This window comes from Pleurodeles waltl, chromosome 9 (assembly GCF_031143425.1).
Source record: "Pleurodeles waltl isolate 20211129_DDA chromosome 9, aPleWal1.hap1.20221129, whole genome shotgun sequence".
Taxonomy (NCBI): Eukaryota; Metazoa; Chordata; class Amphibia; order Caudata; family Salamandridae; genus Pleurodeles; species Pleurodeles waltl.
The window spans coordinates 1,057,936,800-1,057,962,883 of NC_090448.1; the positions used below are offsets into that span (position 1 = coordinate 1,057,936,800).

Here is a 26,084-nt window from a genome sequence, read left to right on the forward strand (position 1 = left end):
CTGACCCCCTAGGCCTAGCAGTGGGGTCCCACAGGAACCTCGCCGGGTAACAAAAAACATGTATTTTTTTTCTTCTACAAATTTGAGAAGGAAAAGTTCATCCACCTCCGTTCCTCCCAGGAAAGTTTCACAGTGATCCATCAAGCAGGGGCTGGGAAAAAATGTGTGATCCCAAACCACATTGTCCCCATGCACTTTTCCAAATGAATTTTACGTAACGTTTAAAAAAAAAACGACTGAACAGAATGACACCTAATTTGGAGAAAGCTAGATGTTTACTCAGAAAGCATGCTTTTTGTGATTTTTTGTGTAAATCCATCCAGTGGTATTTGAGCAATTAAGGTTCAAATGTTAGTTATATCTTGACTGTTGGAATACTGATAAGCTGATTGACCACTTTAAAGAGGACTAGTCAATCCTGACTGGTTGGTCACAACCTGAAACGTATGTTGTGGCAAACATTACAAAACTCAGGAAAATGAGTGCTGTGTCCTGAAAATGAATTACAAAAATATATAAGGGAGCAGGATGAGCACACACTGACCTCAAAGAGCATGTGGATTTGCTAGCCACAACATTGACAACATTTTGTGGCAGCCATCACGATTCTGGGGGATGATCCCCATTGTAATGCATTGCAGTGAAAGCCTGTGTTTGAGGATGACAAACATGAGCACATCTATAAAGTGATTACAGATTTTAGTCCCCATATAAATCATTTGCTGATGGTACCGTAAAAATAGTCTGAAATTATGGTGTATTCTAAGGTGATTTTACATTATATAAATTGCTGATCCCCTGCTGGGATTTGATGGACCATGTTTGAGAAAAAACTGTTTTCTCTCCTGATTTTCTCATACAGGGTGTGGAAGGTGCTCCAGTACCTAAAACGGAAGCATATTCACACTATTTTTCTCAGTCATATGAAAATATATTGTAATATGCTGAGTAAAACATCTGCATTCAACTGTAGCAGCAGCTTGGCAGTTGATATAGTGGTCTTTTACGACAGCCTCTTACGGTGTTTGAGTGAACAACTACTCCACTTACATTCTTATTCATGACAAAAATGTGGCCCACCTGAAAGCCATCATGATGGAATCAAAGCTGTAAAACTGAAAGCATTTCCTACAGACGATCCTGCAGTAAATGAAGAAATGAGAGCTCTTGATAACAAAAACGACTACCAAGATGACCGCCTGAAGAAAAAGCTCCCAAAAAAGGCCCAGTGGTAGAGGTGTGCAAAATTCATAGAAGCAATAATCAAGTGATCACTTGGATAATAAAACATAGTAATGGTAACTAGTTTAAACATTCTGTCGCTATTTGAGAACTCAGAAAATGTCTCCTCATTTTAGCTTTATAGAGCACTAACCATAATTTGTAGGAGAAAATAATCCTCGTTTTTTATTCCAAGGAAGATGCATTAGGTTCTACGGTTTTGATTCCATAAAGATGACTTCAAGTGTGCCAAACTTTTGTCATAAATATGAAATGCTACAGCTCTAGTGGGGGAGGAAGGCATTGGGAAGGGAGGAGGACGAGAAGCATCAAGCTGACACGCTGGGCAGGCAGGAGGGGCACAGCAGCGAAACGGACCATCGAGGGCAGGAGCAAGGGTGTAGGGGCATGGATTTGGAGAATGGGAGGAGGGGCCATGACAGGGGCAGCAAGCTGACTATGCTGGGCAGGCGAGAGGGGCAGTAGCAGCACATCAGACCGTGCAGAGCAATTAGGAGGGGCAGTGGCAGTGCAACAGACTATGCAAAGCAGAAGCAATGGATTGGGGCACGCATATGGACAACGAAGGGCATGAGGGAGCTGGGCAGGGGCAACAAGTTAATTATGTATGGCACACGGTAGGGACCGTGGGAGCACAACAGCCCTTGCAGTCCTGGAGTGAGGGGCAAGTGCATAGATTCAGACAACTGAGGGCAAGTGGAGGGGAACAGGAGCAACAAGCTAAGCACGGAGCACAAGCAGGAGAGGCTGCACATCGGGAGGGAGAACGGTGCATGGATGTGGGCAACACATGGCAGGGAAAATGAGGGTAGGAGCAGCAAGCTAAGCATGAAGGGCAGGCAGGAGCGACAGTGGCAGCACAAAAGACCACGCAGGAATGGAAGGAGAACGCAAGGACCAACTTGGATGATGGAGGGCAAGGAGGAGGAGGGAAGAGGAAGCCAGCTAACCATGGAGAAAAGGCCAGCATGGGCAAGGACAGTGATCCAGACTATGGAGTGCAGGACGGTGAGGGTAGGGGCTTGCACACAGAGAACAACGTTTTGAGGAGCAGAGGGCTTAGCAGGGGCAGCAAGCTGAGTACAGCAGGTCAGCATGGGCACAAGTCTTTAAGCTATTTACAGAGGGCTGACGGGATGAGGTAGGATCACGCAGATGGCAAACGGCAAGCAGGCAGAAGGAGGGCCTGGGCAGCAGTCTGATTGCGGCAAATGGGCCTACAAGGTCAGCACAGTGGCCCATATGGGGGAGGGGCAGAAGGTGGGGCATGCAACTGGAGAACAGAGGGTATGGGGTGGGTGTTGGGTGTTGGGGAAGAGGTAGTAGACTGACCATGGAGGGCAGTCCAGCATGAGCTATACAATGGTTCATGGAGGGTAGTCGAAAGGGGGTAGTAGCATACACACTCATAGAGTGGACAGCAGTGGGAGCAGGACAGAGGCAGCTAGCGGACCATGGAAAGTAGGCAGGAGGGGCCGTGGCACACAGATGGAAAGTAGAGGGCAGGCAAGAGGAGGGCAGAGGCAACAAGCTGACCACAAAGGGCAGGACGTGGAGGGCAGGGGATGCAGATGGAGAACAGAGGGAAGGCTGGAGGGGAGTTGGTGAAGCATACTGACACTTCAGCATGCTGTGGAGGGTTGACCAACAGTAGGGGGTGGGAGTGTGCCAATCCCTGGTTGCGCATGGCTGAAGGCTGTGAGTAGTGGAGGTTTTTTGCTTAATAAGTTCAAAAAAGCCTAGACATTCACTGAAAAAACATCAGTTAAAGTTGTAGTTAGGTACTGTAATAACATCTTAGCTTACAAAAATAAACCTACAAATTCATTGAAAAAATGTTTGAAGAACGTTATAGGTAGGTGTTGAAATGAGTTTAAAACTAATACTTGAAACCCAAGCAACCAATGGAAATTACAAGTTCTAGTTCAGTGTTCAAATTACAAGTTCTAGTTCAGTGGGCTAACCGTAACTTACACCCCTGCCATGCATTGATTCTGACCTCCCATATTACATCTCTTATGACTCTTAAACAACATCACTTATGACATCATCCAAGCTGCTGTTCCTAGAATTACTATTTAACAGCTTGATCTTTTTTTGAAGAAAACAATTAGTAAAGGTCACAGAAATATTTACAGCTTGCATTGACTGCATGCACTTGTGTGTCTATTAAATATAAATAATGTACTCCTGGAACCAAGTCTGATTCAGTATAGTAAATCTTATGTGCTGCGCTGTTTAACTATTAGCAAATTTTAAGTGCAAACAATAGTTCATTTTAGCTAGAGAATGTGCGCAACTACTGTGAGTTGCAGACAGGCAGTACTAATAGGTTGTGGCGTAAATCAAAGTCCTGTTGCCAAAATATGTTTGAAAAGTTAAAGCTTGTGTTTACAATGCATTTTCCACCGGTGGATTTCTGTGAACATGCTGACATTTAAGAGCTGCCATGTAGTGCCTTCTGCTCATTGCCACAGTATATGTAAGCTATTTTTACAAACACACCTTATCAGTGGCTACAACATATATGTGAAGCAGTTGCCTTAAGATTCTGTGTCAGATTAGGTATTTAGCTGATACATTTCATTAAGGTAAATAATGACTAAACACTATCTTTAACAGTATTTACGGTTTTATAAATTGCTTATCAGATTAATGTCTACACATATAACATGTTTCTTATACACCTAAATACCTGTACAAAAAGAGCATGATCTCTACTAAATGTGGGTGCTTTTAGAATATTCTTTATCTCCTGCATGCTGTAAAAGTTACACCCATTAGCACTACAGAGGTGATATAAAATTCGGCCTAGGTGTGGCTCGCTGATATCTTCCAATATGGAAAATGCAAAGCAAACTGTCACATTCCTTGGATGATGTCATCAGTGATGCCATCAGTGATGTTGTTTGAGGTGTCATCAGTGATATCAATTATATAATTTAACGTGTCATAATTGACGTAATATGTGCGGTCAAGAGCAGTGCATGGCAGGGACGCAAGTTATAGTTACATTGCTGAAATATTTCAGTTGTTTTTTTTTTGTATTTAAGTGGACCAACATGCATCCTGTGTACATCACCGTATAACATTGTAATAGACAATGCACAATGGGTGCCATTTTAGAAGGGTTAGTGTATAATATCTATTCAAAGCCGCCCTCTTAAAATTTGATAAGATGCACAGTTGTCAGTTGTACATTTTGAGCTAGTTAATCCCTTATTTCAAAATTCTCATGGGCAAAGTATCAGCTCTTAGAACTATAACCATAACACCCCTTCGTAATTGACAAGCAACACTCCAGTTAACTTATCCAGACTTATCCAAATCATGTCAGTTAGGGTTTGGAAAGGTATTTGTTTCAGCAGATGACTTTTCCACATACAGCAAACTTGCAATAAATACTTCCATATCAAAATCACATGGTATTCCAGGAATACTGTCCTGCCCTATGGCTTAATAATGGAGATTTTCTTAGCTTCAGTGAAAGAAAGTCTTGATTTTATTAAAACACGGAGGCGAGTATTATGCTTTCTTCTCTTGCTTTATTTCAGATAGCAGCCAAGAAAAAACTACAAGTCCCAACATACCCTGTTGGGAAAACTACAAATAAGCTACTATGTCATACCATATGTCATAACAAGTAACCAATCACGAACATGGAAGGGTATAAACATATTGACTGATAGCCGCAAGTCCTCTTTTCTTGCAGAGCAGTTAAGTCACTCTGAACAACCGAAATATCAACAATAAAATTATACATGCCAAAAGAATTGAAAACAGAGCTTCACAACGATATATAATATGAATAGTCTTTTGATCCAGGTTAGGACTGAAGAGATCTTGAAACAAAGTCCTTGCTTGACTTGAGTAGACCGCTGCTCGCGGAATATCTTGTGAAAGTGGAGGAAAAGTTTTAAGTTGACTGGTTGTTGGTGGAGGTTGTACCTAATAAAAAATAAAGGGAGGGTTAACAGTGTAACAACAGAGGTGGGATAATACTCGCCTCCGTGTTTTAATAAAATCAAGACTTTCTTTCACTGAAGCTAAGAAAATCTCCATTTTATTACAATCACAGAGGCTCCTATTATGCTTAGTTCAAAGCATAGAAATTATTGAATTAGCTACATGAGAAACAGGTTTACAATAAAAAGTTCTAAAAGTTGAAACATTAGACCAATCAGCGGATTTGAGAATGTCTCCCAAACTCAGACCTGCCCAAAAGGCTTTGGAAGCCATAGCTCCTCTGGTAGAATGGGCCCCAAAAATGGAAATGTTAATACCAGCCAAATCCATAACCCATTTCACCCACCGTGCTAAGGTGGTGGAAGTGACCGATTTATGAGGGGGTCTGAATGAAACGAGAAGTTGGGTTTCCGAAGACCTTCTCAAATCCTTGGTTCTAGCAATGTATTCTTTCAAACAATTACCCACACATAAATTAACATGTTCAGGAAAATATGGATAAAAAACAGACATTAAATTAGTTTTTGTTCTTCTTTGTATCTGAAAGAAAACACCTTGAGGGGTATACTGTACCAAGGTCACATCTAATGCTCTAACATCAGAAATACGTTTCAGAGAAACCAAACAGAGAAGCATGGTTAGTTTAGCGGAAAGTAATTTTAGAGATAGAAGAGAATTAGACGGTTGAGATAAAAAGAACTGTAAGATTACATTTACATCCCACATGGAATTGTACTTGGGTAAAGGAGGTTTGGAAAAACGAACCCCTTTTAACAATCGACATACCAGAGGATGCTCACCGATAGGTTTATTATCTATTCTAACATGTTCCGCGGAAATGGCGGATCTATACATATTGACCGTTCTATAGGCCTTACCCTGAGCAGCCAATGATGCTAAAAAATTAACAACTAGGACGACATCTGCTGAAATGGGATTGGCACCCCTGAGCAAACACCAATTATGCCAGACTGACCAGGCTGACCTATAAGCTTTGGTCGTGCCAGGAGCCCAGGCTTGACGTATGAAATCTGCAGCTTCCTGCGAAATTCCTGGGGTTCTCCAGGCAGACCCGAAACCATCCACGAGACTAATTGGAGGGACTGATTGAGTATCAGATCGTGAGATTGACCCTGAGGATTTAATAGAAGGGATGGAAATATTGGAAGAAGGATCGGAAGGTCTATAAGCAATTCTAGAGCTATCGGAAACCAAGGCTGACCCTTCCAAAGGGGGGTGATCAGAAGTACTCTGGTGGTCTGACGTCGAACCTGAGCTAAAACCCTGGAAATCATAATGAAAGGAGGAAAAGCATAGTTGGTTTGATTGGACCAGTCTTGTTGAAAAGCATTGGTGGCCAAAGCTTGAGGATCTGGTCGCCAGCTGTAGAATCGCGGAATCTGATTGTTTAAACGAGAAGCAAATAGATCGACCGAGAAGGGACCGAATTTGGAAGAAAGAACTTTGAATATTGAAGGGTGAAGACGCCAGTCGCTGGAATCTCGAAGATATCTGGAACACCAATCTGCGATTGTGTTCATGTCCCCCGGAAGATACTCTGCTCGCAGAGAAATCTGATTTTGGAGACAAAATTCCCATAGGCTCTTTGCTAGTTCGGCAAGGGGTTTTGATCGAGTACCTCCCAGATGATTTATGTAACGAACCGCTGAAAGATTGTCCATCCGAAGGAGAATAGAACAGCTTACCCTGTCTTTGGCGAAGGTTTGGATCGCAAAGGAACCTGCAAGAATCTCTAAACAATTTATATGCAGATAAGACTCCTCTTTTGACCATAAACCTCCAGTCGAGAACTGAGCGCATCTTGCGCCCCAACCAGTCCGACTTGCATCGGATTCTAATACAAGATCTGGTGCTGTAGAGAATATTGCCCGGCCATTCCATGCGTCTAGATGATCGAGCCACCATTGGAGTTCGATTCTGGATTCGTGGTCTAGAAGAATCAAGTCTTCGTAAGAAAAACCTTCTCTGAGATGTCGGATTTTTAGTCTTTGAAGAGCTTGATAGTGAAGAGGGCCTGGAAATATGGCTTGAATAGAAGATGCTAATAGGCCGATTATCCGGGCGAGAGATTTGATAGAAAGTTGAGATTTGCTGAGAACTAGGAGAATATCCTTTTTGATATGGGAAATTTTCTGAGTCGGAAGATGAAGGGTGGCCTTGACCGAATTTATGAGAAACCCTAAGAATTCCATGTGACGAGATGGAATGAGGTTGGATTTTTCTTTGTTTATTAAAAAACCTAAATCCTGAAGGAGAGAAAGTAATGTGTCTACCTGCTGTAAAAGAATGGACCTGTCCTGATGTAAGATTAGAAAGTCGTCTAAATATACGATAATCCTGAATCCCTGTGTTCGTAAATGAGTTACCACTGGCTTCAATACCTTGGTAAAGCACCAAGGGGCCGAGGAAAGGCCAAACGGAAGACATGTAAATCGATAAAATTGGTCGTTCCACTGAAATTGTAAGAATTTCCTGAAGGAATGATGAATGGGAATGGAAAGGTAGGCATCTTGTAGGTCTAAACGGACCATCCAATCGTTTGTTAACAAGGAATCTCGAAGATGGAGAATGGTTTCCATCTTGAAATGATGGTAAACTACGAATTTGTTGAAAAACTTTAGATTTATAACAGGACGATATTTTTTGTTCTTTTTTTGTATCAGGAAAAGAGTGCTGGTGAAGCCTGAAGGATGAGGATCGCATGGCTCTATCGCCTGTTTGAGAATTAAAGAGTGGACCTCCTGAGATAGAAGAGCATCTTGATGAGCGGAGAACTTTAAGGGCTTTGGAGGAAGATGCTGAAACGGAATTGAATATAGTTCTATATGATAACCCGAGACTGTCTGCAGGACCCAAGGATCTGCGGTTAGAGAGCGCCAATTCATTATAAACAAAGCCGTCTGGCCTCCCACCAACAATGAGCCATAAGGAAGAGCGCTTACCTGCGTTCTGGGAGCCTCTGGTCCTGAAGCCACGTCTGAAAGACCGGTATCTTTGTGGGTAAAATTGTGGCTTGTACTCCTGAGGGTAGGAAGTGGAGCCTCTGGTCTGACTGACCGCACCCCTCTGGGTGTAACGGCCGGCAAAGCGGCTCCTACCTTTGCCGGCTCTTCCAAAAACACGGGAGTGGAAGATTTTGTGCATGGAAGACTGTGCCTTATCCATAGAAGTAAAAGTCTGTACATATTTGCTGAGTTCCTTAAGGAAGGAGTCCCCAAACAGCAAACCATTGGCTTCCGGACCAGTCTCTTTAGAAGCGAGAGAATTAAGTTTCGGATCAATTTTTAAAAGTAGACTTTTCCGTCTCTCCTGTGCCATTGATGCATTTGCGTTGCCAAGAAGGCATATCGCCCGTTGGGCCCAATTAGAAAGAATTACCGGGTCCACTTTCTTACCCTCCATCCTAGCCTCTTCCGCTAGGTCCAAAATTCTGGTGAGTGGACCAGATATGTCCAGCAACCTGTCCTGACAGTTGGTCCAAGCTCTGTCCACTCCTTTTTTGGGATCTTTCCCAAATTTGGTAAAAAACATAATCATATTAGGATCTATGGCAGGAGTATTGGTAATGTTGTTGGGCAGTGAAGGTCTGGGACACTCGGATTTAAGTCTGTTGCGCACTAATTTGTCTAGTGGTTGTCGCAAGTTCTTTAGCATGTATTCCGAAACGTGATCACAGGGAGTCCATTCGGTGGAATTTGGGTGACGGATAAGGGAGGGGTCAAACATCGGTTGACCCTCAAAGTCCAATAAAGAATTTTTTATTTTTTATTGCGATGACTCTCCCAGTTTATTAAGAGAAGTTTTACGCCTCTTCTCCGAAGGCCGTGGCCAGATCATTATGTCTGGATCATCCTTATCCGAGTCTCTATCCGAATCAGAATCACCCAAATCATCCTCTGTGTCTCCCAAATTAGTAATCTGTATAGGAAAGGAAGTGCTGGGGGTAGACGGCTGATTAGGTACCTTTTTTGCAGGAGAGTCGGATTTATCCTCAACATTGTCTGACTTTCTTTTCCTAGATTTGGAAGGAGAAGCCGAAGAAATTTGCCGTTTAATGGAGGCTTCAAAAGTTTTAGAAAACCCCGAAATTGAAGAAGATACCGCCTTCTGAACAGAATCTTGGATAAATAGATCCAAATCTTCTTTAAATTGTTGGGCGTCGTCTTCTTCCGAATAATTCTCCATTTTTAAAAGAGATTTGAATGTTTGAAATTTTTTAAAACTGAAGAAACAAAAATTTTGCCTTAAAACCCGGGTTAAATACTTATTTTTAAATAGATAAACTCCTTTCTGAACAAGTTTAAAATTTAAACTGAGTTTTAAAATGTCTCCGTTACCGTCACAAAAACAATAAATAAATAATCCAACCAAGCGTGACCTGTTGAAAAGTAATTAAATAAGGAACGCGTTTCCCGCAACGAGTATGCTTCTTCCCGGCAGCGCTGCCTGACAGCCGACAAGCCTCAGCTGAGAAACAGCTGATCAGACACGCGTCACGAAAACGCGCTGTCAACTGGCTCAATCCGCTCGCGTTCTGAGGAGAAACGCAGCGGATTTAGAGCACGCGCGCCCCAGGCGTTCAATTTAGAACGTTGGGGCGCGACAACCAACCCAAAGGAAAGATAATAAAATAACGTTATAAAAATAACATTGCCGACAGGAAATGAACCCGAAAAGAAGGAAAGTGAAAGTAACGTAATAAGTTATATTGAAACTAAGTCCAAAGTTAAAAACACTGATTAAGACAATAAATATATATGAATAGAAAGGTAGTACTTATCCTTGACTGCTAGCAGCAAGAAAAGAGGACTTGCGGCTATCAGTCAATATGTTTATACCCTTCCATGTTCGTGATTGGTTACTTGTTATGACATATGGTATGACATAGTAGCTTATTTGTAGTTTTCCCAACAGGATATGTTGGGACTTGTAGTTTTTTCTTGGCTGCTATCTGAAATAAAGAAAGAGAAGAAAGCATAATAGGAGCCTCCGTGATTGTAATAAAATTGAAATAGACAGAGCTCCTTAGCACCCATCGGCCATAGAAGATCATGCCCTTGTGGGATACGTTTTACTCCATGCAGGACCAAACTAAAGTTGTATGTGTTGTGCTCAAATGGGCTACTGTCTCTTCACCCAATGTAATGGCCAATTCCTTTAGTTGTTTACTTACCAGAAAGGGTGATGTTCTGCAGTGACCACAGAGTCAACCTGTTGGTCAAACTGCTGCACAACTCCATTCAGACATGTTTTGGTAATTGAGACGCACAGATTTTTGTCTTGTCAATCATGGACATGTTTCCTCTTATGTTAGTTGTTACTTATTAATCTAGGGTGGTGGCAAGAGATGCTGCTTTAGACTTGAGTGACAAACGAATTAGCATTTGCATGTACATTTCTTTTTCACACTATATTGTTTTTGCCCAGTGCAAAAATGTTTAAGGAATACTCTTACAGTGTGTGAAATGTTAACATTTTTGTAATGGGATTGTTTCTTCGATTATAGCGTATGGAGCTGTCCTCATCGAACATTGTTTGCTAGAGATCGGCCTCCCTGGGAATGTCAAGGTGGAACAGATATTCGATGACCAAAGTATGTCTGACTCTACAATACTTCTTGAATCAATCACTAATGTATCCATCACACAACACTTCAGAGTAGAATTAGCCTAGAATTTCCAGGTTACAGGTATTTCAATCTCTTTAAGAAATGAAAAATTCTATGTACAGAGATACTGATTTCCTAATAGCGATTCCTACAAAGTAGAAATCGTTATTAGGAAATCCCATTGAATTTGAGTCAATGGGCCGGTATTGTGTTTCCTAAATAGTGATTTCCTATTAAGAAACTGCTATTTAGGAAATGCAAAACCACGGATAGCAATGGCAAAAAAGCCCCTACCCCCTTGGTGCCCTCCTAAAATAGGGTTGCACCTGTAAAGCACATGTGTGTGTGCTCTATTGCAAATAAAAAAAGCACCTTGGGGTGCTTTTTTAAAATTGCACCTGGTTACCACTGACTTCAAGTTGGTGGTAATTGCATCTCCAAAATGCCCAAATCGCATTTTGGAAATGCATGGTACATCAGAATTGGAAATGCATATAGCAAATCCCTATTTGCATTTCCTATTTTGGGAATCGCAAATTGTGATTTCTACCTGGTAGAAATCGCAATATGCTATCCCTATAGGGCTTTGTACATTAGAAAATCCCAGTTTGCATTTCTTAATGGACCGAAATACCAATTTGAACCGTTAAGAAATGCAAACAGGCTTCATACATCTGGCCCATGGTCATTTCCTAGTTTGTTTTTCTTTTTCTTTATTGTTGCTTTGCGTCTACATATTTTTAGCAGTTTCTGTAAATTGTGGTTGTATTTTAAAAAGTGTAATGCTGTATATCTTCCTCCTTAGACTTAATTTAAAAGAAGTCTGGCATCTCCCATGCATAGAGGTGAAATTGAGGGTGTCAAACCTATCAACAGTTAAGCCGATTGATGTCAGTGTTGCAAGCAAACACTTGATGAGTGGAAATTCTTGAATTAATCTGAACCCCTAGAAATTACTGTAGGTGCATTCCATATTGAAATATGTTTTAGCTCATCTGTGCATTACAGAAGGGAACCAATCACATACCAACCGTCTCCAGCCTTGTTAAAGCATTCCATCACAAACTGTAATACTATGTCAGCTCTTAATGGAAACACAAGCTAAGCCGGACCAGTTTTAGCCTTGTTAGGCCTCATTCTGTAAATCCAACATGAGTCACTATAGCAAAGCAAACAAGAGACCCATCGTTTGGTGTAATCCTTCTAATTACGCAGAAACATGATTAACAACCAATAGTAATTACTCTGGATGCATTCCTGACTGGTCTGGGGTTGTTTGAATTCCCTTTTAGAGGGGACATCATTCAGCAATATGGGCTGGACTGTTCCTATTAGAGCAGGATCAAGGTTGGTCCATCTCTGTAACAACACACACAAGAGAAACAATCATTGTCAAAGCCAATAGCTCTGGTGTTGGCTGCCAACCTTTTGGCAATTATTGTTTTGTTGTGTTATGGGTTTTGTGAAAGCTCACTTTTCAGGAAGCTGCTGGGCCCTCATCAATCTAAAAAAAATTGTTTAAAAGCAAAAATGTGTTTTTGTCTTAAAAAACAAAAACAGAGAACACCCTGGCGCTGAAGGGAACTACTTTGCATGCGGATGTGCTCTCTATGAACTGGGTCTGGTGGCTTAATGGACTAATGCGTCCACTGTATGGGCCTGTGTTCGACCCCATGGTCACAGGTTCAAATCCTGGCAGGTCCACTCAGCCTTTTATCCTTCTGAGGTCGATAAAATGTGTACCATTGAGTTGGACAACAATAAACATCTGTTTTTGAGTGCCTTCATACCCTTGGTTGATACATGCGCTTTAAAAAATACAGATCATATGTTATGAAAGGTCAGCATACCATCAATCATAGGTAAGTCAGACAATAGGTAAAGTGACCCATTGCCCCTTGATGAATGGTGCTGGAGTGGGTAGAAGAAAAATAATAATGAAGCGACCACAGACCGATGGATGGAGTCTGACTAAAAATCCCTCTTAGTATGTTATGCCTATCATTTAAAAAAAAATCAAAAGGTCTTGGCTAACACCGACCTAAAAAAAGTCAGATAAGAAAGAAAGAAATCATGAATGAAAAACAAGCAAGAAGGAAAGAAATAGAGAGCAAAAAAAAGAAGGAAGTAAAGAAGCAACTGAAGAAATAATAAAGGGAAGAAAAAGAAAGAAGAACCATTGAGGAAAGAAAGAGAGCAAGACTGAAGGACAGAAAGAAGGAAAGAAAGAAAGAAAAAGAAGGAAAGGAAAAGGAAGGAAAGAAGTGAGCAAGAAGGAAATGAGGAAAGAAAAAAGGCTAAAAATAAAGGAAAAATGAAAAGAAGGAATTAAATAAGCAAAGAAAAACAGACAGGGTTGGCAACCTCACTAGAGCACACTGATTAGTTTATATTTAGAGCCCCTGTGAGTTGATGTGAAATAGAAGCAGTCAAATAAACAAGGTCACACCAAAAGGAATTTACAACCGGATTAGCAGGAGATGGGATCTAATAAAACTGTCATGTGCCCTGCGCTAACATCACTGAGTCCTGATATAACATCAGGCTCTCAACACAAAGACAAGACTAAAGTAATTATGCAGTAAAAAAAACAAAAAAAAACAACAGCACTGAAGGGAACTACCTTGTGTTCGGATGTGCTGCTTGTGAAAGATCAATATGCAGTCACTCAAAGGGAAGTTAACCAGTGGCTTAAGTGGGCTGGCCCATTGACCCATGCTGTTTGCTGTAGCGGGCGAAATCAACCTGTTAATGACACAACCATGGACCAATGAGTGAAGATAGTAACCATAGTATATATGTAATTTTATAAAATATATTATATGTATAATTTAAGTAAAATCAGAATGTCTTGGCTTACGCCATACTTAAAAAAATTATTGTACAGAATGCACCCAGAGTAATTATCGATGTTTCGGATAAATTTGAGCTTTTCCGTCAATCTCTTTTTTGCTAGGACTGTCCATTGTTGCACGGTTGTACACAATGAATATCTGTGAGCTTCGGAAAGGGAGCGCCCTAAGTGTTGATTCAACAGAAATATAAAATTCTCCATAATTAAGAACAAAGTTAGATTATTTACAGAAATATACAGGAAGAGAGGCAAATGTTGTAAGAAAAAACTAACTCTGCACAGACTATAATACTACTTAATGCTTGTGTTTTTATCTAGATAGTGAAAAAGTGATTGCTTCATTAAAGAAAGCAGAGGAGTACCTGGACTTAACTAACACATTCAAAGGGCAGGTAGGTGCTTACTGTTTCAGCTGTTTTAACAAGTTTATTATATTTCCATTAAGTCACAACTGAGCTGGATATAGTGCAATGCACTAATTTTGCTGAGGGTGTGACCCCAAACTAAGTGCAGATGTGCATGTTACAATGATAGATTTGCAGTTCAAATGTAACCATTTTGGCAACCACTACTAGTTTCATGTATGCCCTAGTCCAGTGGTTCCCAGCCTGTGGTCCGGGGATCCTGGGGGTCCGCGAAGCAGCCTCAGGGGGTCCGCGACTGCTTGGAAAATGAAATAATATTAACAGATTAGGTCTCCAGATTTCAGTAATGACTCCGTGGGGCTCCATGGATTCCAATGAACATTTAGTGGGGTTCCCCAGGCTCCAGTAATGATAAAGTAGGGGTCCACAGAAGTCAAAAGGTTGGGAACCATTGCCCTAGTCCATATTTGTTCCTCAACTCGACGTCTATTGCCGTTCACAAGTAACTTCCAACCCACATCTTTATGCCTGCCTTCGCGTCAGCTGGCAAAATACTCAGGCATTTCTTTAGGTCAGTCTTCCTATTAGACACACATTCAGATGCCATGCTTGCAACTGGGCATGCCTTTAACACGCCCCTTCTATGGCCACTGTCATTTTAAACTATTGATGTTAGTGCTTAAATTGTACCAATTAATGTAATCGGCTAAAAATTGTATGCTTTTATTATGTTATGCTTTAGTTAACGTTAATGGAAAACAGTGTACATCAGTGCAAAAAACCTCTCCATTTTGCAGTTTTCTATGACGTTCAGAGAAGTATTTACAATTCCTAGAACTTCTATAGCTATTATTAGCTCTCATGGCATTTTTTCAGGATGAAAAAACGTGGAATTTTGAGGGCTGCAGGCCGAGTAGGATAACCACCTTCCACCAGGTGATCATGGGCACTGATTCCAGTCCTGGACTTTTGTGTGATAGTGTAAGGAACACTAGGAGTTGTAGTTGTTTTGCCTCTATTGAACTAATGAGACTAACCCTCCTGAAATCAGGGGTTTATAGGTGTAAAGCTCAGGACTGGATACTGTAACTGGAGTGAGGCGGTCGCCCTTTCACCAAGTGCACATTATGATTAGTTATTTTTTATCTAATCAGGCCACAGGAACCACAGTGTGCTTTGCTAAACTTATTTTTGTGAACTTTGAATTTACAGAATTGGAAAAGTGGGCTCTCAGACATTATGAAGGATTTGAAGTTCAGGAAGAGTTAACGTTTGATGAGGCTCACTCTCAGATGCAAGGGTTATTTTTTTAAGAAAAAAAATATTTTCGTTCGCAAGTTTATATATTCAAAAGTGAACCAGTAAAAAATGAAATCGCAAATGAAAGAGACAATGGTTGGCCATCAGTTGAGTCTGGTGAGAAAATGGCCTGATCACGAACCAGTAAATAGTTGGGCTATGAATAAAAGCCCTTCCAGAGTTAGCAATGGTAACCTCAGTACAGGGCGGAAGACTTTTCAGATGTAAATGGTATTTGTACTTTGTCGAATGTTCTACGAACAAATGTTGATAAGGCAGGCAATTTGTATCAGACAAAAGTTGTACTTGATGTACTGTGAAAATTCCTTGAAGTATGGTAGCTGTGCGACATGCTCTCTTGATTTAGGTTTTTATTTATATTGACTTGGCCCAGCCGTGAATCTAAATACCATTGTCTTTTCAGAATGCTCATAGCATTTCACAAGAAATTACTTCACTGTTACCGACACTTATTTAGAAACCATTCTTTTATTTTCGTACTAAAAATTATACATAACTTAAAATATCTATCTTCTCCTTTCTGATTGGTTTAGCCCCGCTGCAATTTTTCTTCCAAATATGGCGCTCACTCGAGCAATGCATAAAGGTTCACTGTTTTTTTCATGACCAGGTTGATAGGTAACGTTTCTCTTTAAACTATGCCACGTTTACATTTTTCTCGTGTTATTCTCGGGACCCGTTGGGCCATTTTGCGTGATCTTGGGCTCATTTTGTTGCTGGTGGTGAGCCCTGACCCCCCTTCCTTAGGTCTCCTGGCATCTAAGGTGGCACACTCTGCGGGTAGCTGATCCCATTGGTTCCTGCGCCAGCCTTTCTCCTTTTTCTTCTCTGGTGCATCTTTGCTCCTAGGTGCATAAGTACAGTTCCTCCCCCAACTGGTCCTTAGCAGCTTCCCTGGGTCTGGGTAGAGACCAACTGGTCCTGCGGGCAACTGTAGTCAGAGTCCTTCTTCCAAGAGGGCATCAGGGGATTCCTCTTTCCAGTTGTCAATGACTACCGCCATCTGGTACATATTTCCAGCTCCAAAAAGAGCACACTCTCCCCCTTGTGCAAGAATTCATTTACCGTGTGTGTACCACAGATGAGGCTCACCCACTGTAATAATGCCAACAACCAGGTCATCAAGAAAGCAACAAATCCAGGCAGAAATACAGTGTCAGAATCCAGTTCTTTATAGGTATGTGTTATTTTCATAACGCTCATGCCTTGCCTATCCTGGTATGGAAAAGGTGAAGCCCGTATGGACACTTTTTATCATGCACTCATATTTCCCCCACACTGCCGTTTACCCCTGATAATACATCAGTCACTACATCTTCTGTGACATAATTGATACTATCACTGCAACATTTGCAAAAGAATTATTGATGTGAAAACTGTGCATGGCAAGGGTGTGAGTTATAGTTACCTTAAATTACGAGTTATAGTTTCTTGAGATAAGTATAACTATAACTGGTGAATATCTACGGTTTTGTGTGTGTAAAATCTGAATTTGTAAGGTTTTTTAAATTCTGTTTTCTAACTATAACATCACTGTAATCTTTGTTTTTTTAGTGTGTGTGTTTTTATATATATATATATATATATATATATATATATATATATATATATATATATATATATATATATATATTTGTTTTTTCATAGAAAAACAACTTCATTAGAAAAGCATTACTGGAAACTGTACATTTTTAGTCTTTGTAATAAAACAGTGTATTTTAAAACTTTGAATTTGGTATAAGGCATGCCCCTGTTTCCAACGCTGACACATACTTGGTTGCAGATTTAATGACCTTTCTATTTTCTAAGTACAGTAAAATAATACATTTATCCTTCCTTCAAAATGTTTCCTTTCATTTTTGATATATTTGTATTTTCATAAAATTGGCTTTCCATGATTTGTTTTTCTCCAATGTGGTTTCTATGTTTCTGTTTTTCTATTAATTCATAATAAACGTAATCTCCATTATATATTGAAGAGATAAAAGCATCCACATCCAACTTATGGTTTAAACATACTAGTTTTATTTCTGTCAGGGCTACATCATAAAGAAAAGAGAGAAGAAGCCGAGCCTGGAGCCTGGAAAACCTACAGATGACATTCTCACGTAAATATTGCAGATTTGTCTTGTTTTTCTTCCACTGCATTTAATGATTTTATTTGAAGTGTGTTTGCTACGCATATTCTCACCTATGATTATGTTTACAGGTATGAGGAATTTCATCCCTTTCTCTTTGCTCAGCATGCGAAATATCCACATGTGGAATTTGAAACTTTCAACAAGGTATTGGACCGCAGTCTTTGTAGTTGTAAAAGTCGTAACATATTCATATTTTACCTCGGACATCAGTATGAAAGTAGGATGGTTTGTGCTTTGAGTACCTGGGCTTTATAATTACTTTAGAACCCTAGCATTGTTATGCTTATGGAGCATTGCTGTGGTTAAGAACGATAGAATAGATGTTGCTTGGCTGTCATTGCTGATTATCAAGTTGTTACAAAGCATAGAGGGGTGGTTTAGAGGAGGATGGTACCAAATAGCAGGTGGAACTTGGCCTGTTGGAGGAACAAAATGACCACAGTCTCTGCAAAGCCTGCAAGAATATGGTTGATAGGTTTTGCAGAAAGGGTCTAAGGTAATGACCTGAAGTTGTTTGTGCACTAATGGGTTTGTGATTAGTTAGATCTTACGGAGAGGAGGGCAAAACTAGACATGTTAAACTGTCATTGCAAGTAATCTAGGGGAGGTGGAGTGTCGAAAGAGCATGTGGGAGGCAACAATCTTGTTCCTGCTGAAAGATGGCATGGCAAGGGATACGGTCTCGACCACAGCATAGAGATAAGGGAAAAATGGCACTTGTTTCCAGCAGTCTGAGAAACAAGACCCAACATGATAGGCATACATGGTGGCAATATTTAGTACCAAACAGCAAAATTGGGAAAATTGGACCCTTTTTTCAATTTTGCCCGCTTTGCAGGCAGACTAGGGAACCAAGCAGCTAAGTTTACTTTCTTTCAGCAATCAGATTGGCCACCCTTTCAACCAATCAGGCCCTCTTTTAGGCCCATTCCAAATGGTAGTTGACAGTCAGTTAAACTAAACCTGGAGCAATGGCCTGCATTTAGTCTATAACCCAACAATCTCACAGCGAGCTGTGGACCATTCTGAGGTACTACCTACCATTTGACTTTTTTTTTGGTCCATTTTTGGTGGAAGTGGATCTTATAAAAATTCTCCTCAAAAGTCCCTCCCGCTTACTCCTGACTAACAATAAATAACACATCCCTATTAGCCATTATTACTATGTGAATATTTGCCAATGTGTATACCTTTTCAGGAAACATGTCCAGTGCTCAGATGGTGCCTCTGCTGCACAATGGAGTGTGTGAAATGTGTCATAAAAAGACTAAATCAGGTTGTAACTACTGTTGTTTTAACTGTAGTTAAATGACTCAAAACAAGTCCTCCTGTGCGCCATTTTCTCTCTTGCCTGCCATCAAATAAGATATTTATCCATTTATGGTTTTTCTATTTTCTCCTCCCACTATAAATATACTTGCATAAAAGAGGACATGCCATTAATTTCATGCATCCTATTTCTCAAGCCAGGCTAGTTTCAATCTTTCTGTTTTTTTCTCTCTCGGCTAGTTTCAATCATTCTGTTTTTTTTTTTCCTAGGCTGTCGATGAATTTTACTCAAAGCTGGAGGGTCAGAAGATCGACTTGAAGGCTTTGCAACAGGTGTGTGTTGAACAATAGAATGCATGTTAACGTGTCTGTACAGAAGGTCTAAACTTTTCCCTCACCTTGCTGGCTTCCAATGTACAAGTTCAAATTGAAATGCAGATACCAGTAACTTACTACTGACGCTTGCTGTTGTTACATATTATTCTTATTAAGAAAAACATGTGATAAGGTAATAACTGATATAACCGCAACAACTGCACTTGACTACGCTCTCTCTGAATAGGAATAGCAGTTGCTATAAATGTGTATTGTAAAGCCAGTAGTTATGGACTTTATCGTCTGGACGCAGAGCTATTAATATTGCCAATGGTTATAGTCATGTGGGCACATTTTACCATTGCTTTTATGTTGCAAGATTGGTAACATAATTTGAAGCAACCCATGGGCCATCTTGGTACAGTAAGGAATGATCAAGAATGCCAAAAAAACATTCAGAGGTGGTCAGCTGTGTTTGCACGTTTGCATCTTTGAATTGTAATCTAATAATACAGAATTGGAAAAAAAATTCTAGGATGGATACCCGTCAAAGCACTTCTGCATGGGATGCAGCACCCCACAAGTGTCAGCGAGTAGCTTGAAAATTGTTTGTGGAGCTGTGGGGCCTCTTAAAAGAAAAACATTAAAAAAAAAGTTTGTGAAAGGTAAACATAATGTTTAGGTCGAGCCTACCAGAGAGCTATCTAGCTGTGAAAAACCTATTGGAAACTTACAGTGGGCTTAGAGCCCGACAGTTGCTTACCATTGATAGGATTTATTTTCACTCTCATTAGGGTGCTTTTTTTATTCTTTGCTTTACGTGGACTTGCCTGCCTCTTTTGTGTTTGTCCCTCCCTTCGAGTATAGCCTCTTTACTTGTGTCCTTGCCCTGCTTACTTTTCAGGAACTACATTTTTCTTTTTGGGCAGGCACTAAATGAAAGAGAGCATGGGCTTTATGTACGAACTTTCTGTTTTGCAATTCCCAAATAGCCAGTCCATAGAAATTGCTATTTGGGAATTGCAAAAACAGTACGTACATACCTGCTGATTCCCTTAATAGCGATTTCTATTGATTGGCATTCGCTATTAGGAAATTGCTAAATTGCAATTTTCTAAACGAAAATCACAAATTAGGAAATGTCGCATTTGTGATGCAGAATGGTGCTGTCAGACCAGGAAGTTTACAGATATAGGGTGTGGCCAGTACCCTGAAGTCTAGGAAGCTGTCAAAAGTGAGGAGTGCACCTGACTTACTATCTGCAGTGTGTTTGCCAATCTCTGGAGACCACCTTGTCAAAAGAAGATGAGGACAAGGACTTGGGGAGTAGGAAGAGATAGTTCTTCGAGATGGCGCTTGAGGTCCTGACTGAGGAATGTGTCTCTCAAATGGATCAACTCTTAAGGGAAGGCCCCCTACACAGTATCTGAGGCACAAAAAACAGGGACATGGATTAGCTTCCTGGAGAAGGTCAGCTCCCTAGGAGTTACCCAGAGGATGGTCCCAGAGATCCACAAGAGCTGGTACAACCTCTACACATGTATTTACACAAACTATATACATGCATTTTCCCAGATCACAGCAGGAACATGTCAGGACCTGTGGCAGCCGAAGGGGCTACTGACAGTGAAGTGGTCCTTGAGATCACAACACCTCCATCCGCTCAGCTCATCACCCTAACACCAACTGGCAGGAGAGCCACCATCTCACCACTGCCAGAGTTTCAGGACAGAGATGAGGTACAGTTGCAAAGCAGGGACGTCACAACATCCGAGACCAGGACACAACGAAGGCGAAGAGGCTAAACCGCAGCAGGCTGTTTAGACCCTCTGTCAGACGAAATATCAGATACATCCTCTGTATGGTGGACTGGAGAGGTCAATCATCTCCACAAAGTCCCTGCAGACAAAGCAGATATGCAGTCAGTAGGCAACCTCAACGTTTGTCAAAGTCACTGCACAACTTGGAGAAAGGGCAGGAACGGTGGCTAGCAACAATGGAGAGGAAGCACTGTGTGCTGCATCAGAGGCACAGGCAGTACCTGGCATGTATTGACACATTCACCCGCAACATCAACACTGGCTAAGTGGACTGTCAGTATCCCGACAGACATGGCGCACTGCTGCTAGGACAGCACACATGGGCTGCTGCAAATCATCACCGCACTGGGGAACATCCATACCTACAACCTATGCACTCCCAACATCTTGGCCCCACCTGAAAACGATGAGGGCTCTAGCCTCAGTGGCATATTTGTTTGCCAGCCATGCACTACCAGCCATATGTCTGGCAACGACTCGCCCTCAGTCCCACAACCCAGTGCTGATTACAAAGTACCCAACCCAATGGGCCATTAGGAGTGACTCTCTAGACACTCACTTGGATTGTTTGCCTTTGTTTTTTCACCTTATTTGCTTTGTTGTTCCTATGATAACAATATATCATCCACAAGGATGCAGTTGATCCTTACATGCAACAATGTTGTAGCTCTCTGAATAAAAGGTGGTCACTCAATTGTGCACCAAGCACTACCATCCTTTGTGATGTCTCATTTTTAGGAGGTTTTCAACAATCTTAACTCAGCAATAGTTGTTAGTTATCTCTGGCCATTGTGCTCACCCCTCTGCTGCACATGTATCCTCCTGCTGCACCTGTAGTGGTGATAACTCATCGTCAGAGTCTGACTCATGCTCTATGGGGATGTCATGCAGACCCTTCCTCATTACTATGTTGTGCAGTATGGCACATGTGGCGATGATCTTGCAGCATGTATCCGGTCTGTACAGTAGGGCCCCACCAGTCTTGTGTAGGCAACCGAAGCGAGACTTCAGGATCCCAAAGTTCCTCTCTATGATGGATCACATTGCCCTGTGTGCCCTGTTGTACTCTTTCACTTCTTGTGCGTGTTGTCAGGTACGGTGTGAGGATCCAGGGATGTAAGGTATATGCACTGTCACCGTAAGGGCATAAGAAGGTACACTATTAGGTCACATGACACACACCGTTCTGCCCACTTCATGAGTGGTGCAAGCAAATCTCTTACCTAGTAGGAATACATCGATAAATTCACCCTTTGCCAGTTGGGTATGTTTTCCACTGTGGCTAAACATGAATGAGTCATGGGTGCTGCCGGAGAACCTGGCCCCAACGCCTGTTATGATAGAGGAGGCATCACACAATATCAGCACATTGAGTAAGTGTGAACGTTTCCTTTTCCTGTAAATGTATTAATTAGCTGAGGGGGGGCATATGGCAATATGTATGCCATCAACACAACCTATAACATTGGGGAACTGCACTACCCTGTAACACATCATTTTTTTTTTTGCTGCAATGATTGGGTGGTATTGGGAAATTATATGTACTGGTTGATTTTGCTCACCATGATGTCTAGGAACCTGTGAAAGAACCTGGACAGGGCACTGTGCTACTGCTACTGCTATGACCCTCTGGTAACTGCCAGAGACGTAGAGGTGTAGGTAACACAATACCTGCAAACGTGGTGAGTTTGCATTGCTTCTGAGTGTCGGGTCCTGAGGCTGTGGTTTTAACTCGACAATTAAATCAAGTATCACCTGACTACTGAGTCTATACCTCTCATGAATCCCTTCCACTGTCTGTCCAAACAGGGTGACCCTCACCCTAAAAATCCTCTAGTGCCGCCTCCTCCTTCTCTGCCTCACTGCCACAATCCTCATCCTCCTTGCCAGAACGTACAATGCTGCCATTGTGAAAGTGCATTTTGGGTGCCTTTTTATACTTTGCAACTGGTTATTTTCAGATCTGAATAAATGTTAATTGCATTTCCCGAATGGCCATTTTGCAACTAATTGCAATTAGAAAATCCTTTGTACAGGTGGTTAGTGTTTCGCAATTAGGAAATCCCTATGTGGTATTTCATATTTTTCGTTTACCAAAATGTGATTTCTGCTATGTAGAAATAGCATTTTGCACCACCGCAAATGCCTTTCATACAAACCAAAATGGCATTTTGTATTTCCTAACGGCCCGAAATAGCAATTTGCACTGCTAGGAAATGCAAAATGCCTTTGTACGTATGGGCACATATGTTTTCCAGCTGTCTCCCTCATGTACTTCTGTTCCAATGCTCTGCTGCGCTTTCTGTTGCTTTCTCCCTTGTGTGTTTCTCACTCGCTTCCTCCATGTTGCGCTCATTCTTGCGTGCTTTCTCTTTCCCTCAAGTGCTGCTTTTCTCCTCCCACTCTCCTGAGCCGCGTTACTGCCCCTTCCACTCTCCTGCTCCCTGTTGATGCCCCCTCACCTGCTGTCTTTTTTCCAGTTCATCTATATATGTATATATGTTTGTGGCATGTGTAGCTGTAGGTTCACATGCCCTGCATACTGCTGCCATCTAGTTATGAAATTTTTAAGTTTAAAGTGAAAAATAGCACCTAAAAGATCAAACTGCGGGCATCTAGGTGTGTAATACCAGAGTAAAGTTGAAAATTATGGGTGTCTGTTATGGAGAGCGGTTTCGATATAAGAAGTGGATTGGGTCTGGTCTCCGCTTACTTTCAGACTTTAAAGTACTTTTGAAGAAAAATGCCTGCGAATGTAAAGTTCAGTGGGGCAAGGCAGCTAGCGGTGTCTGAGGAGGAGGCATCACCGGGAAGCCGCTGGCTGAAGTCGCAGTGAAGATGTCTACATTCAGACTAAGGGCCTGATTTAGAGTTTGGCGGACAGGTTACTCCGTCACGAACATGATCGTTATCCCATCTGCCGTATTTACTATCTCCAAAGGGTATTATGGGATCATATAATACGGTGGACGCGATATCTCTCATGTTTGTGACGGAGTAACCCCCTCTGCCAAGCTCTAAGTCAGCCCCTTAGTCTCTTTTTGGGGAAGTTGAAAATCTCCAGTGGGACAAAGTTCCAGTCTGTAGCTGATGAGGGCTGCACAACGCAGATACTCCTTCTGCGAACAGAATTTGTTGCTGCAGAGAAGAACCTAGCTGAAGCTCCACAAAGTCAGGCTGTGCGTCGATCCACCTTAGGCAGATCAGCGAGGAGATAGGTCCCGGTCTCCTCTCAGTTCACAGAGCACTTTTTGGCTAAAAATCTTCTAAGCCCAATGTTTTGGATTAGAACCATCTGGGCACCTTTAGCACCACTTCCCAGGGTTCAGGACTGGAAGGGGCACCACTCGGAGGGTCAGGACTCACTCAGGCTGTGTCCAGGTACGAGTTCAAGATGATTGGAGCCTTTTTGGTCCCTGAGATGTTGATCAGGAGGCCAGCCAACTAGCCCTTGGAGCCGCACTGGAAGTCCTTGGTTCAAGTAGAAAAAGCAAGTCTTAAGCAGCAAAGCAGTCTCTCTGTAGGCACAGGGCAGGCTTCAGGTAGTAGGGCAGTCCCCTTGGTGCAGCAGAGCAGTCCCCTGAAGTACCCGGCAGGCCACAGGCAGCAGGGCAGTCCTCTGAAGTACCCGGCAGGCCACAGGCAGCAGGGCAGTCAGTTGAGAGTTCTCCACAGATCCAGAAGTTAACTGAAGAGTGGGATAGGGGTCCTAATTTTATACTGATGCCAGCTTTGAAGAGGAAGAAACTGCTAGCGCCCCCATCTTTCCCAACAGATGAGGTTGGACTTCCTTGCCTCCCCGCCCAGGCTCCACTGGGTCTGAAGGAACAAAAGGATAGTGTGAAGTTCATTTGAAGTGCAGGTGGGGCTCCGCACAGCTTCAACCCCCTATCCTGCCAGGATGACCCATCATGCCAACAGCCAGTCCCCCTATTCTGTGGCCGTCTGGGAGGAATACAAAATACCCAACTGCCAATTACCAATTGCCAATTACACCAACAAACAACTATCAACAATAAACATGAATTTAAGATAGTTATGTTGCTCAACTAATTGGAATACCATAATGTCTGTGAATATTGTTGTCTATTCCAGGATTTAGATGTGCTATGATATCCATGCAACCAAATAATGTGTTTCTTACACCAATTTCTTACTTTGTTCTTTTTCTGTTTCTTAAAGGAAAAACAAGCTTTAAAGAAATTGGAAAATGTCCGCAAGGATCATGAACAGAGGCTGGAATCTCTTCAGCAGGCTCAGGTACAGTTGTTAAAATATTCTCAATGTATATCTGTTTTTTTCTGCCATTTTCTTAACAGCAACGTTTGGATTATTTTTTGCATGTAGTTCTCAATTTTTATCCTGGAAAGCTGCAGCAGTCGCAGTATCTCAGGAGCGCTACTGAACTTTTCAGTGAATTACAAAAAAAGTTAGAAAAGTACTCACAATTTAGACATAAGCCTACAAGAGTACCTTTCTGACTTTTTTTAAGTAAGTCCACAACCATCTCTTTGTGCAATCAATCTTAACAAACTTATTGAGGCTGTACATATCAGTAACATGTTTTTTTTTTTGTATTAAAGGAAATTGATACAGTAAAAGGAGAACTCATCGAGATGAACCTGGATATCGTTGACAGAGCAATCCAAGTAGTACGCAGTGCCTTAGCAAACCAGATTGACTGGACTGAAATTGGAATAATTGTAAAAGAGGCCCAGATGCAAGGGGACCCAGTTGCCTTGGCAATCAAAGATTTAAAGTTACAGACAAATCACATTACAATGCTGCTAAAGTAAGTATACATTTATAGTATACTATCGTCATGAGCATGCAAACTTTAATTCTTCCTTGCTATCTTTTATCTTTTGGACATTTAAAGTCGAGTCTGTATATTTGGGGTGAAAGTATACAATGATCAGTCTTTTGTTAGTGTCTCATCACCTTTTCAGAATGGCAATTAGGATCCAGTATTTATTAGCATATCACTTGTTCCAGGCATGAGATGTTTTATGACAGCTGATTACCAGCTCTGGGATGTACAGCCTACCACTTAATTGGTAGAAGATGTGTGCATGTCACATTCATGAAGTGACTAGTTGTAGGCCGGGTTTTGGTGAGGAGCAAGCCCAGGGTCCCAAAACGATCTAAAAAGCTGCAAAGAAA

General features: G+C 41.6%; 1 protein-coding gene across 1 annotated transcript in view; it reads left to right on the forward strand.

Annotated features, from left to right (window-relative positions):
• The window catches only part of NEMF (nuclear export mediator factor), a 273,128-nt gene that overhangs the window by 75,019 nt on the left and 172,025 nt on the right, over window positions 1–26,084 (forward strand). Inside the window, exons 7-13 of the mRNA XM_069208695.1 lie at window positions 10,736–10,822; window positions 14,010–14,083; window positions 17,414–17,484; window positions 17,586–17,661; window positions 19,057–19,119; window positions 25,104–25,181; window positions 25,505–25,713. Coding sequence (XP_069064796.1) covers window positions 10,736–10,822; window positions 14,010–14,083; window positions 17,414–17,484; window positions 17,586–17,661; window positions 19,057–19,119; window positions 25,104–25,181; window positions 25,505–25,713 — 658 coding nt within the window. The remainder of the gene's footprint in view (window positions 1–10,735; window positions 10,823–14,009; window positions 14,084–17,413; window positions 17,485–17,585; window positions 17,662–19,056; window positions 19,120–25,103; window positions 25,182–25,504; window positions 25,714–26,084) is intronic.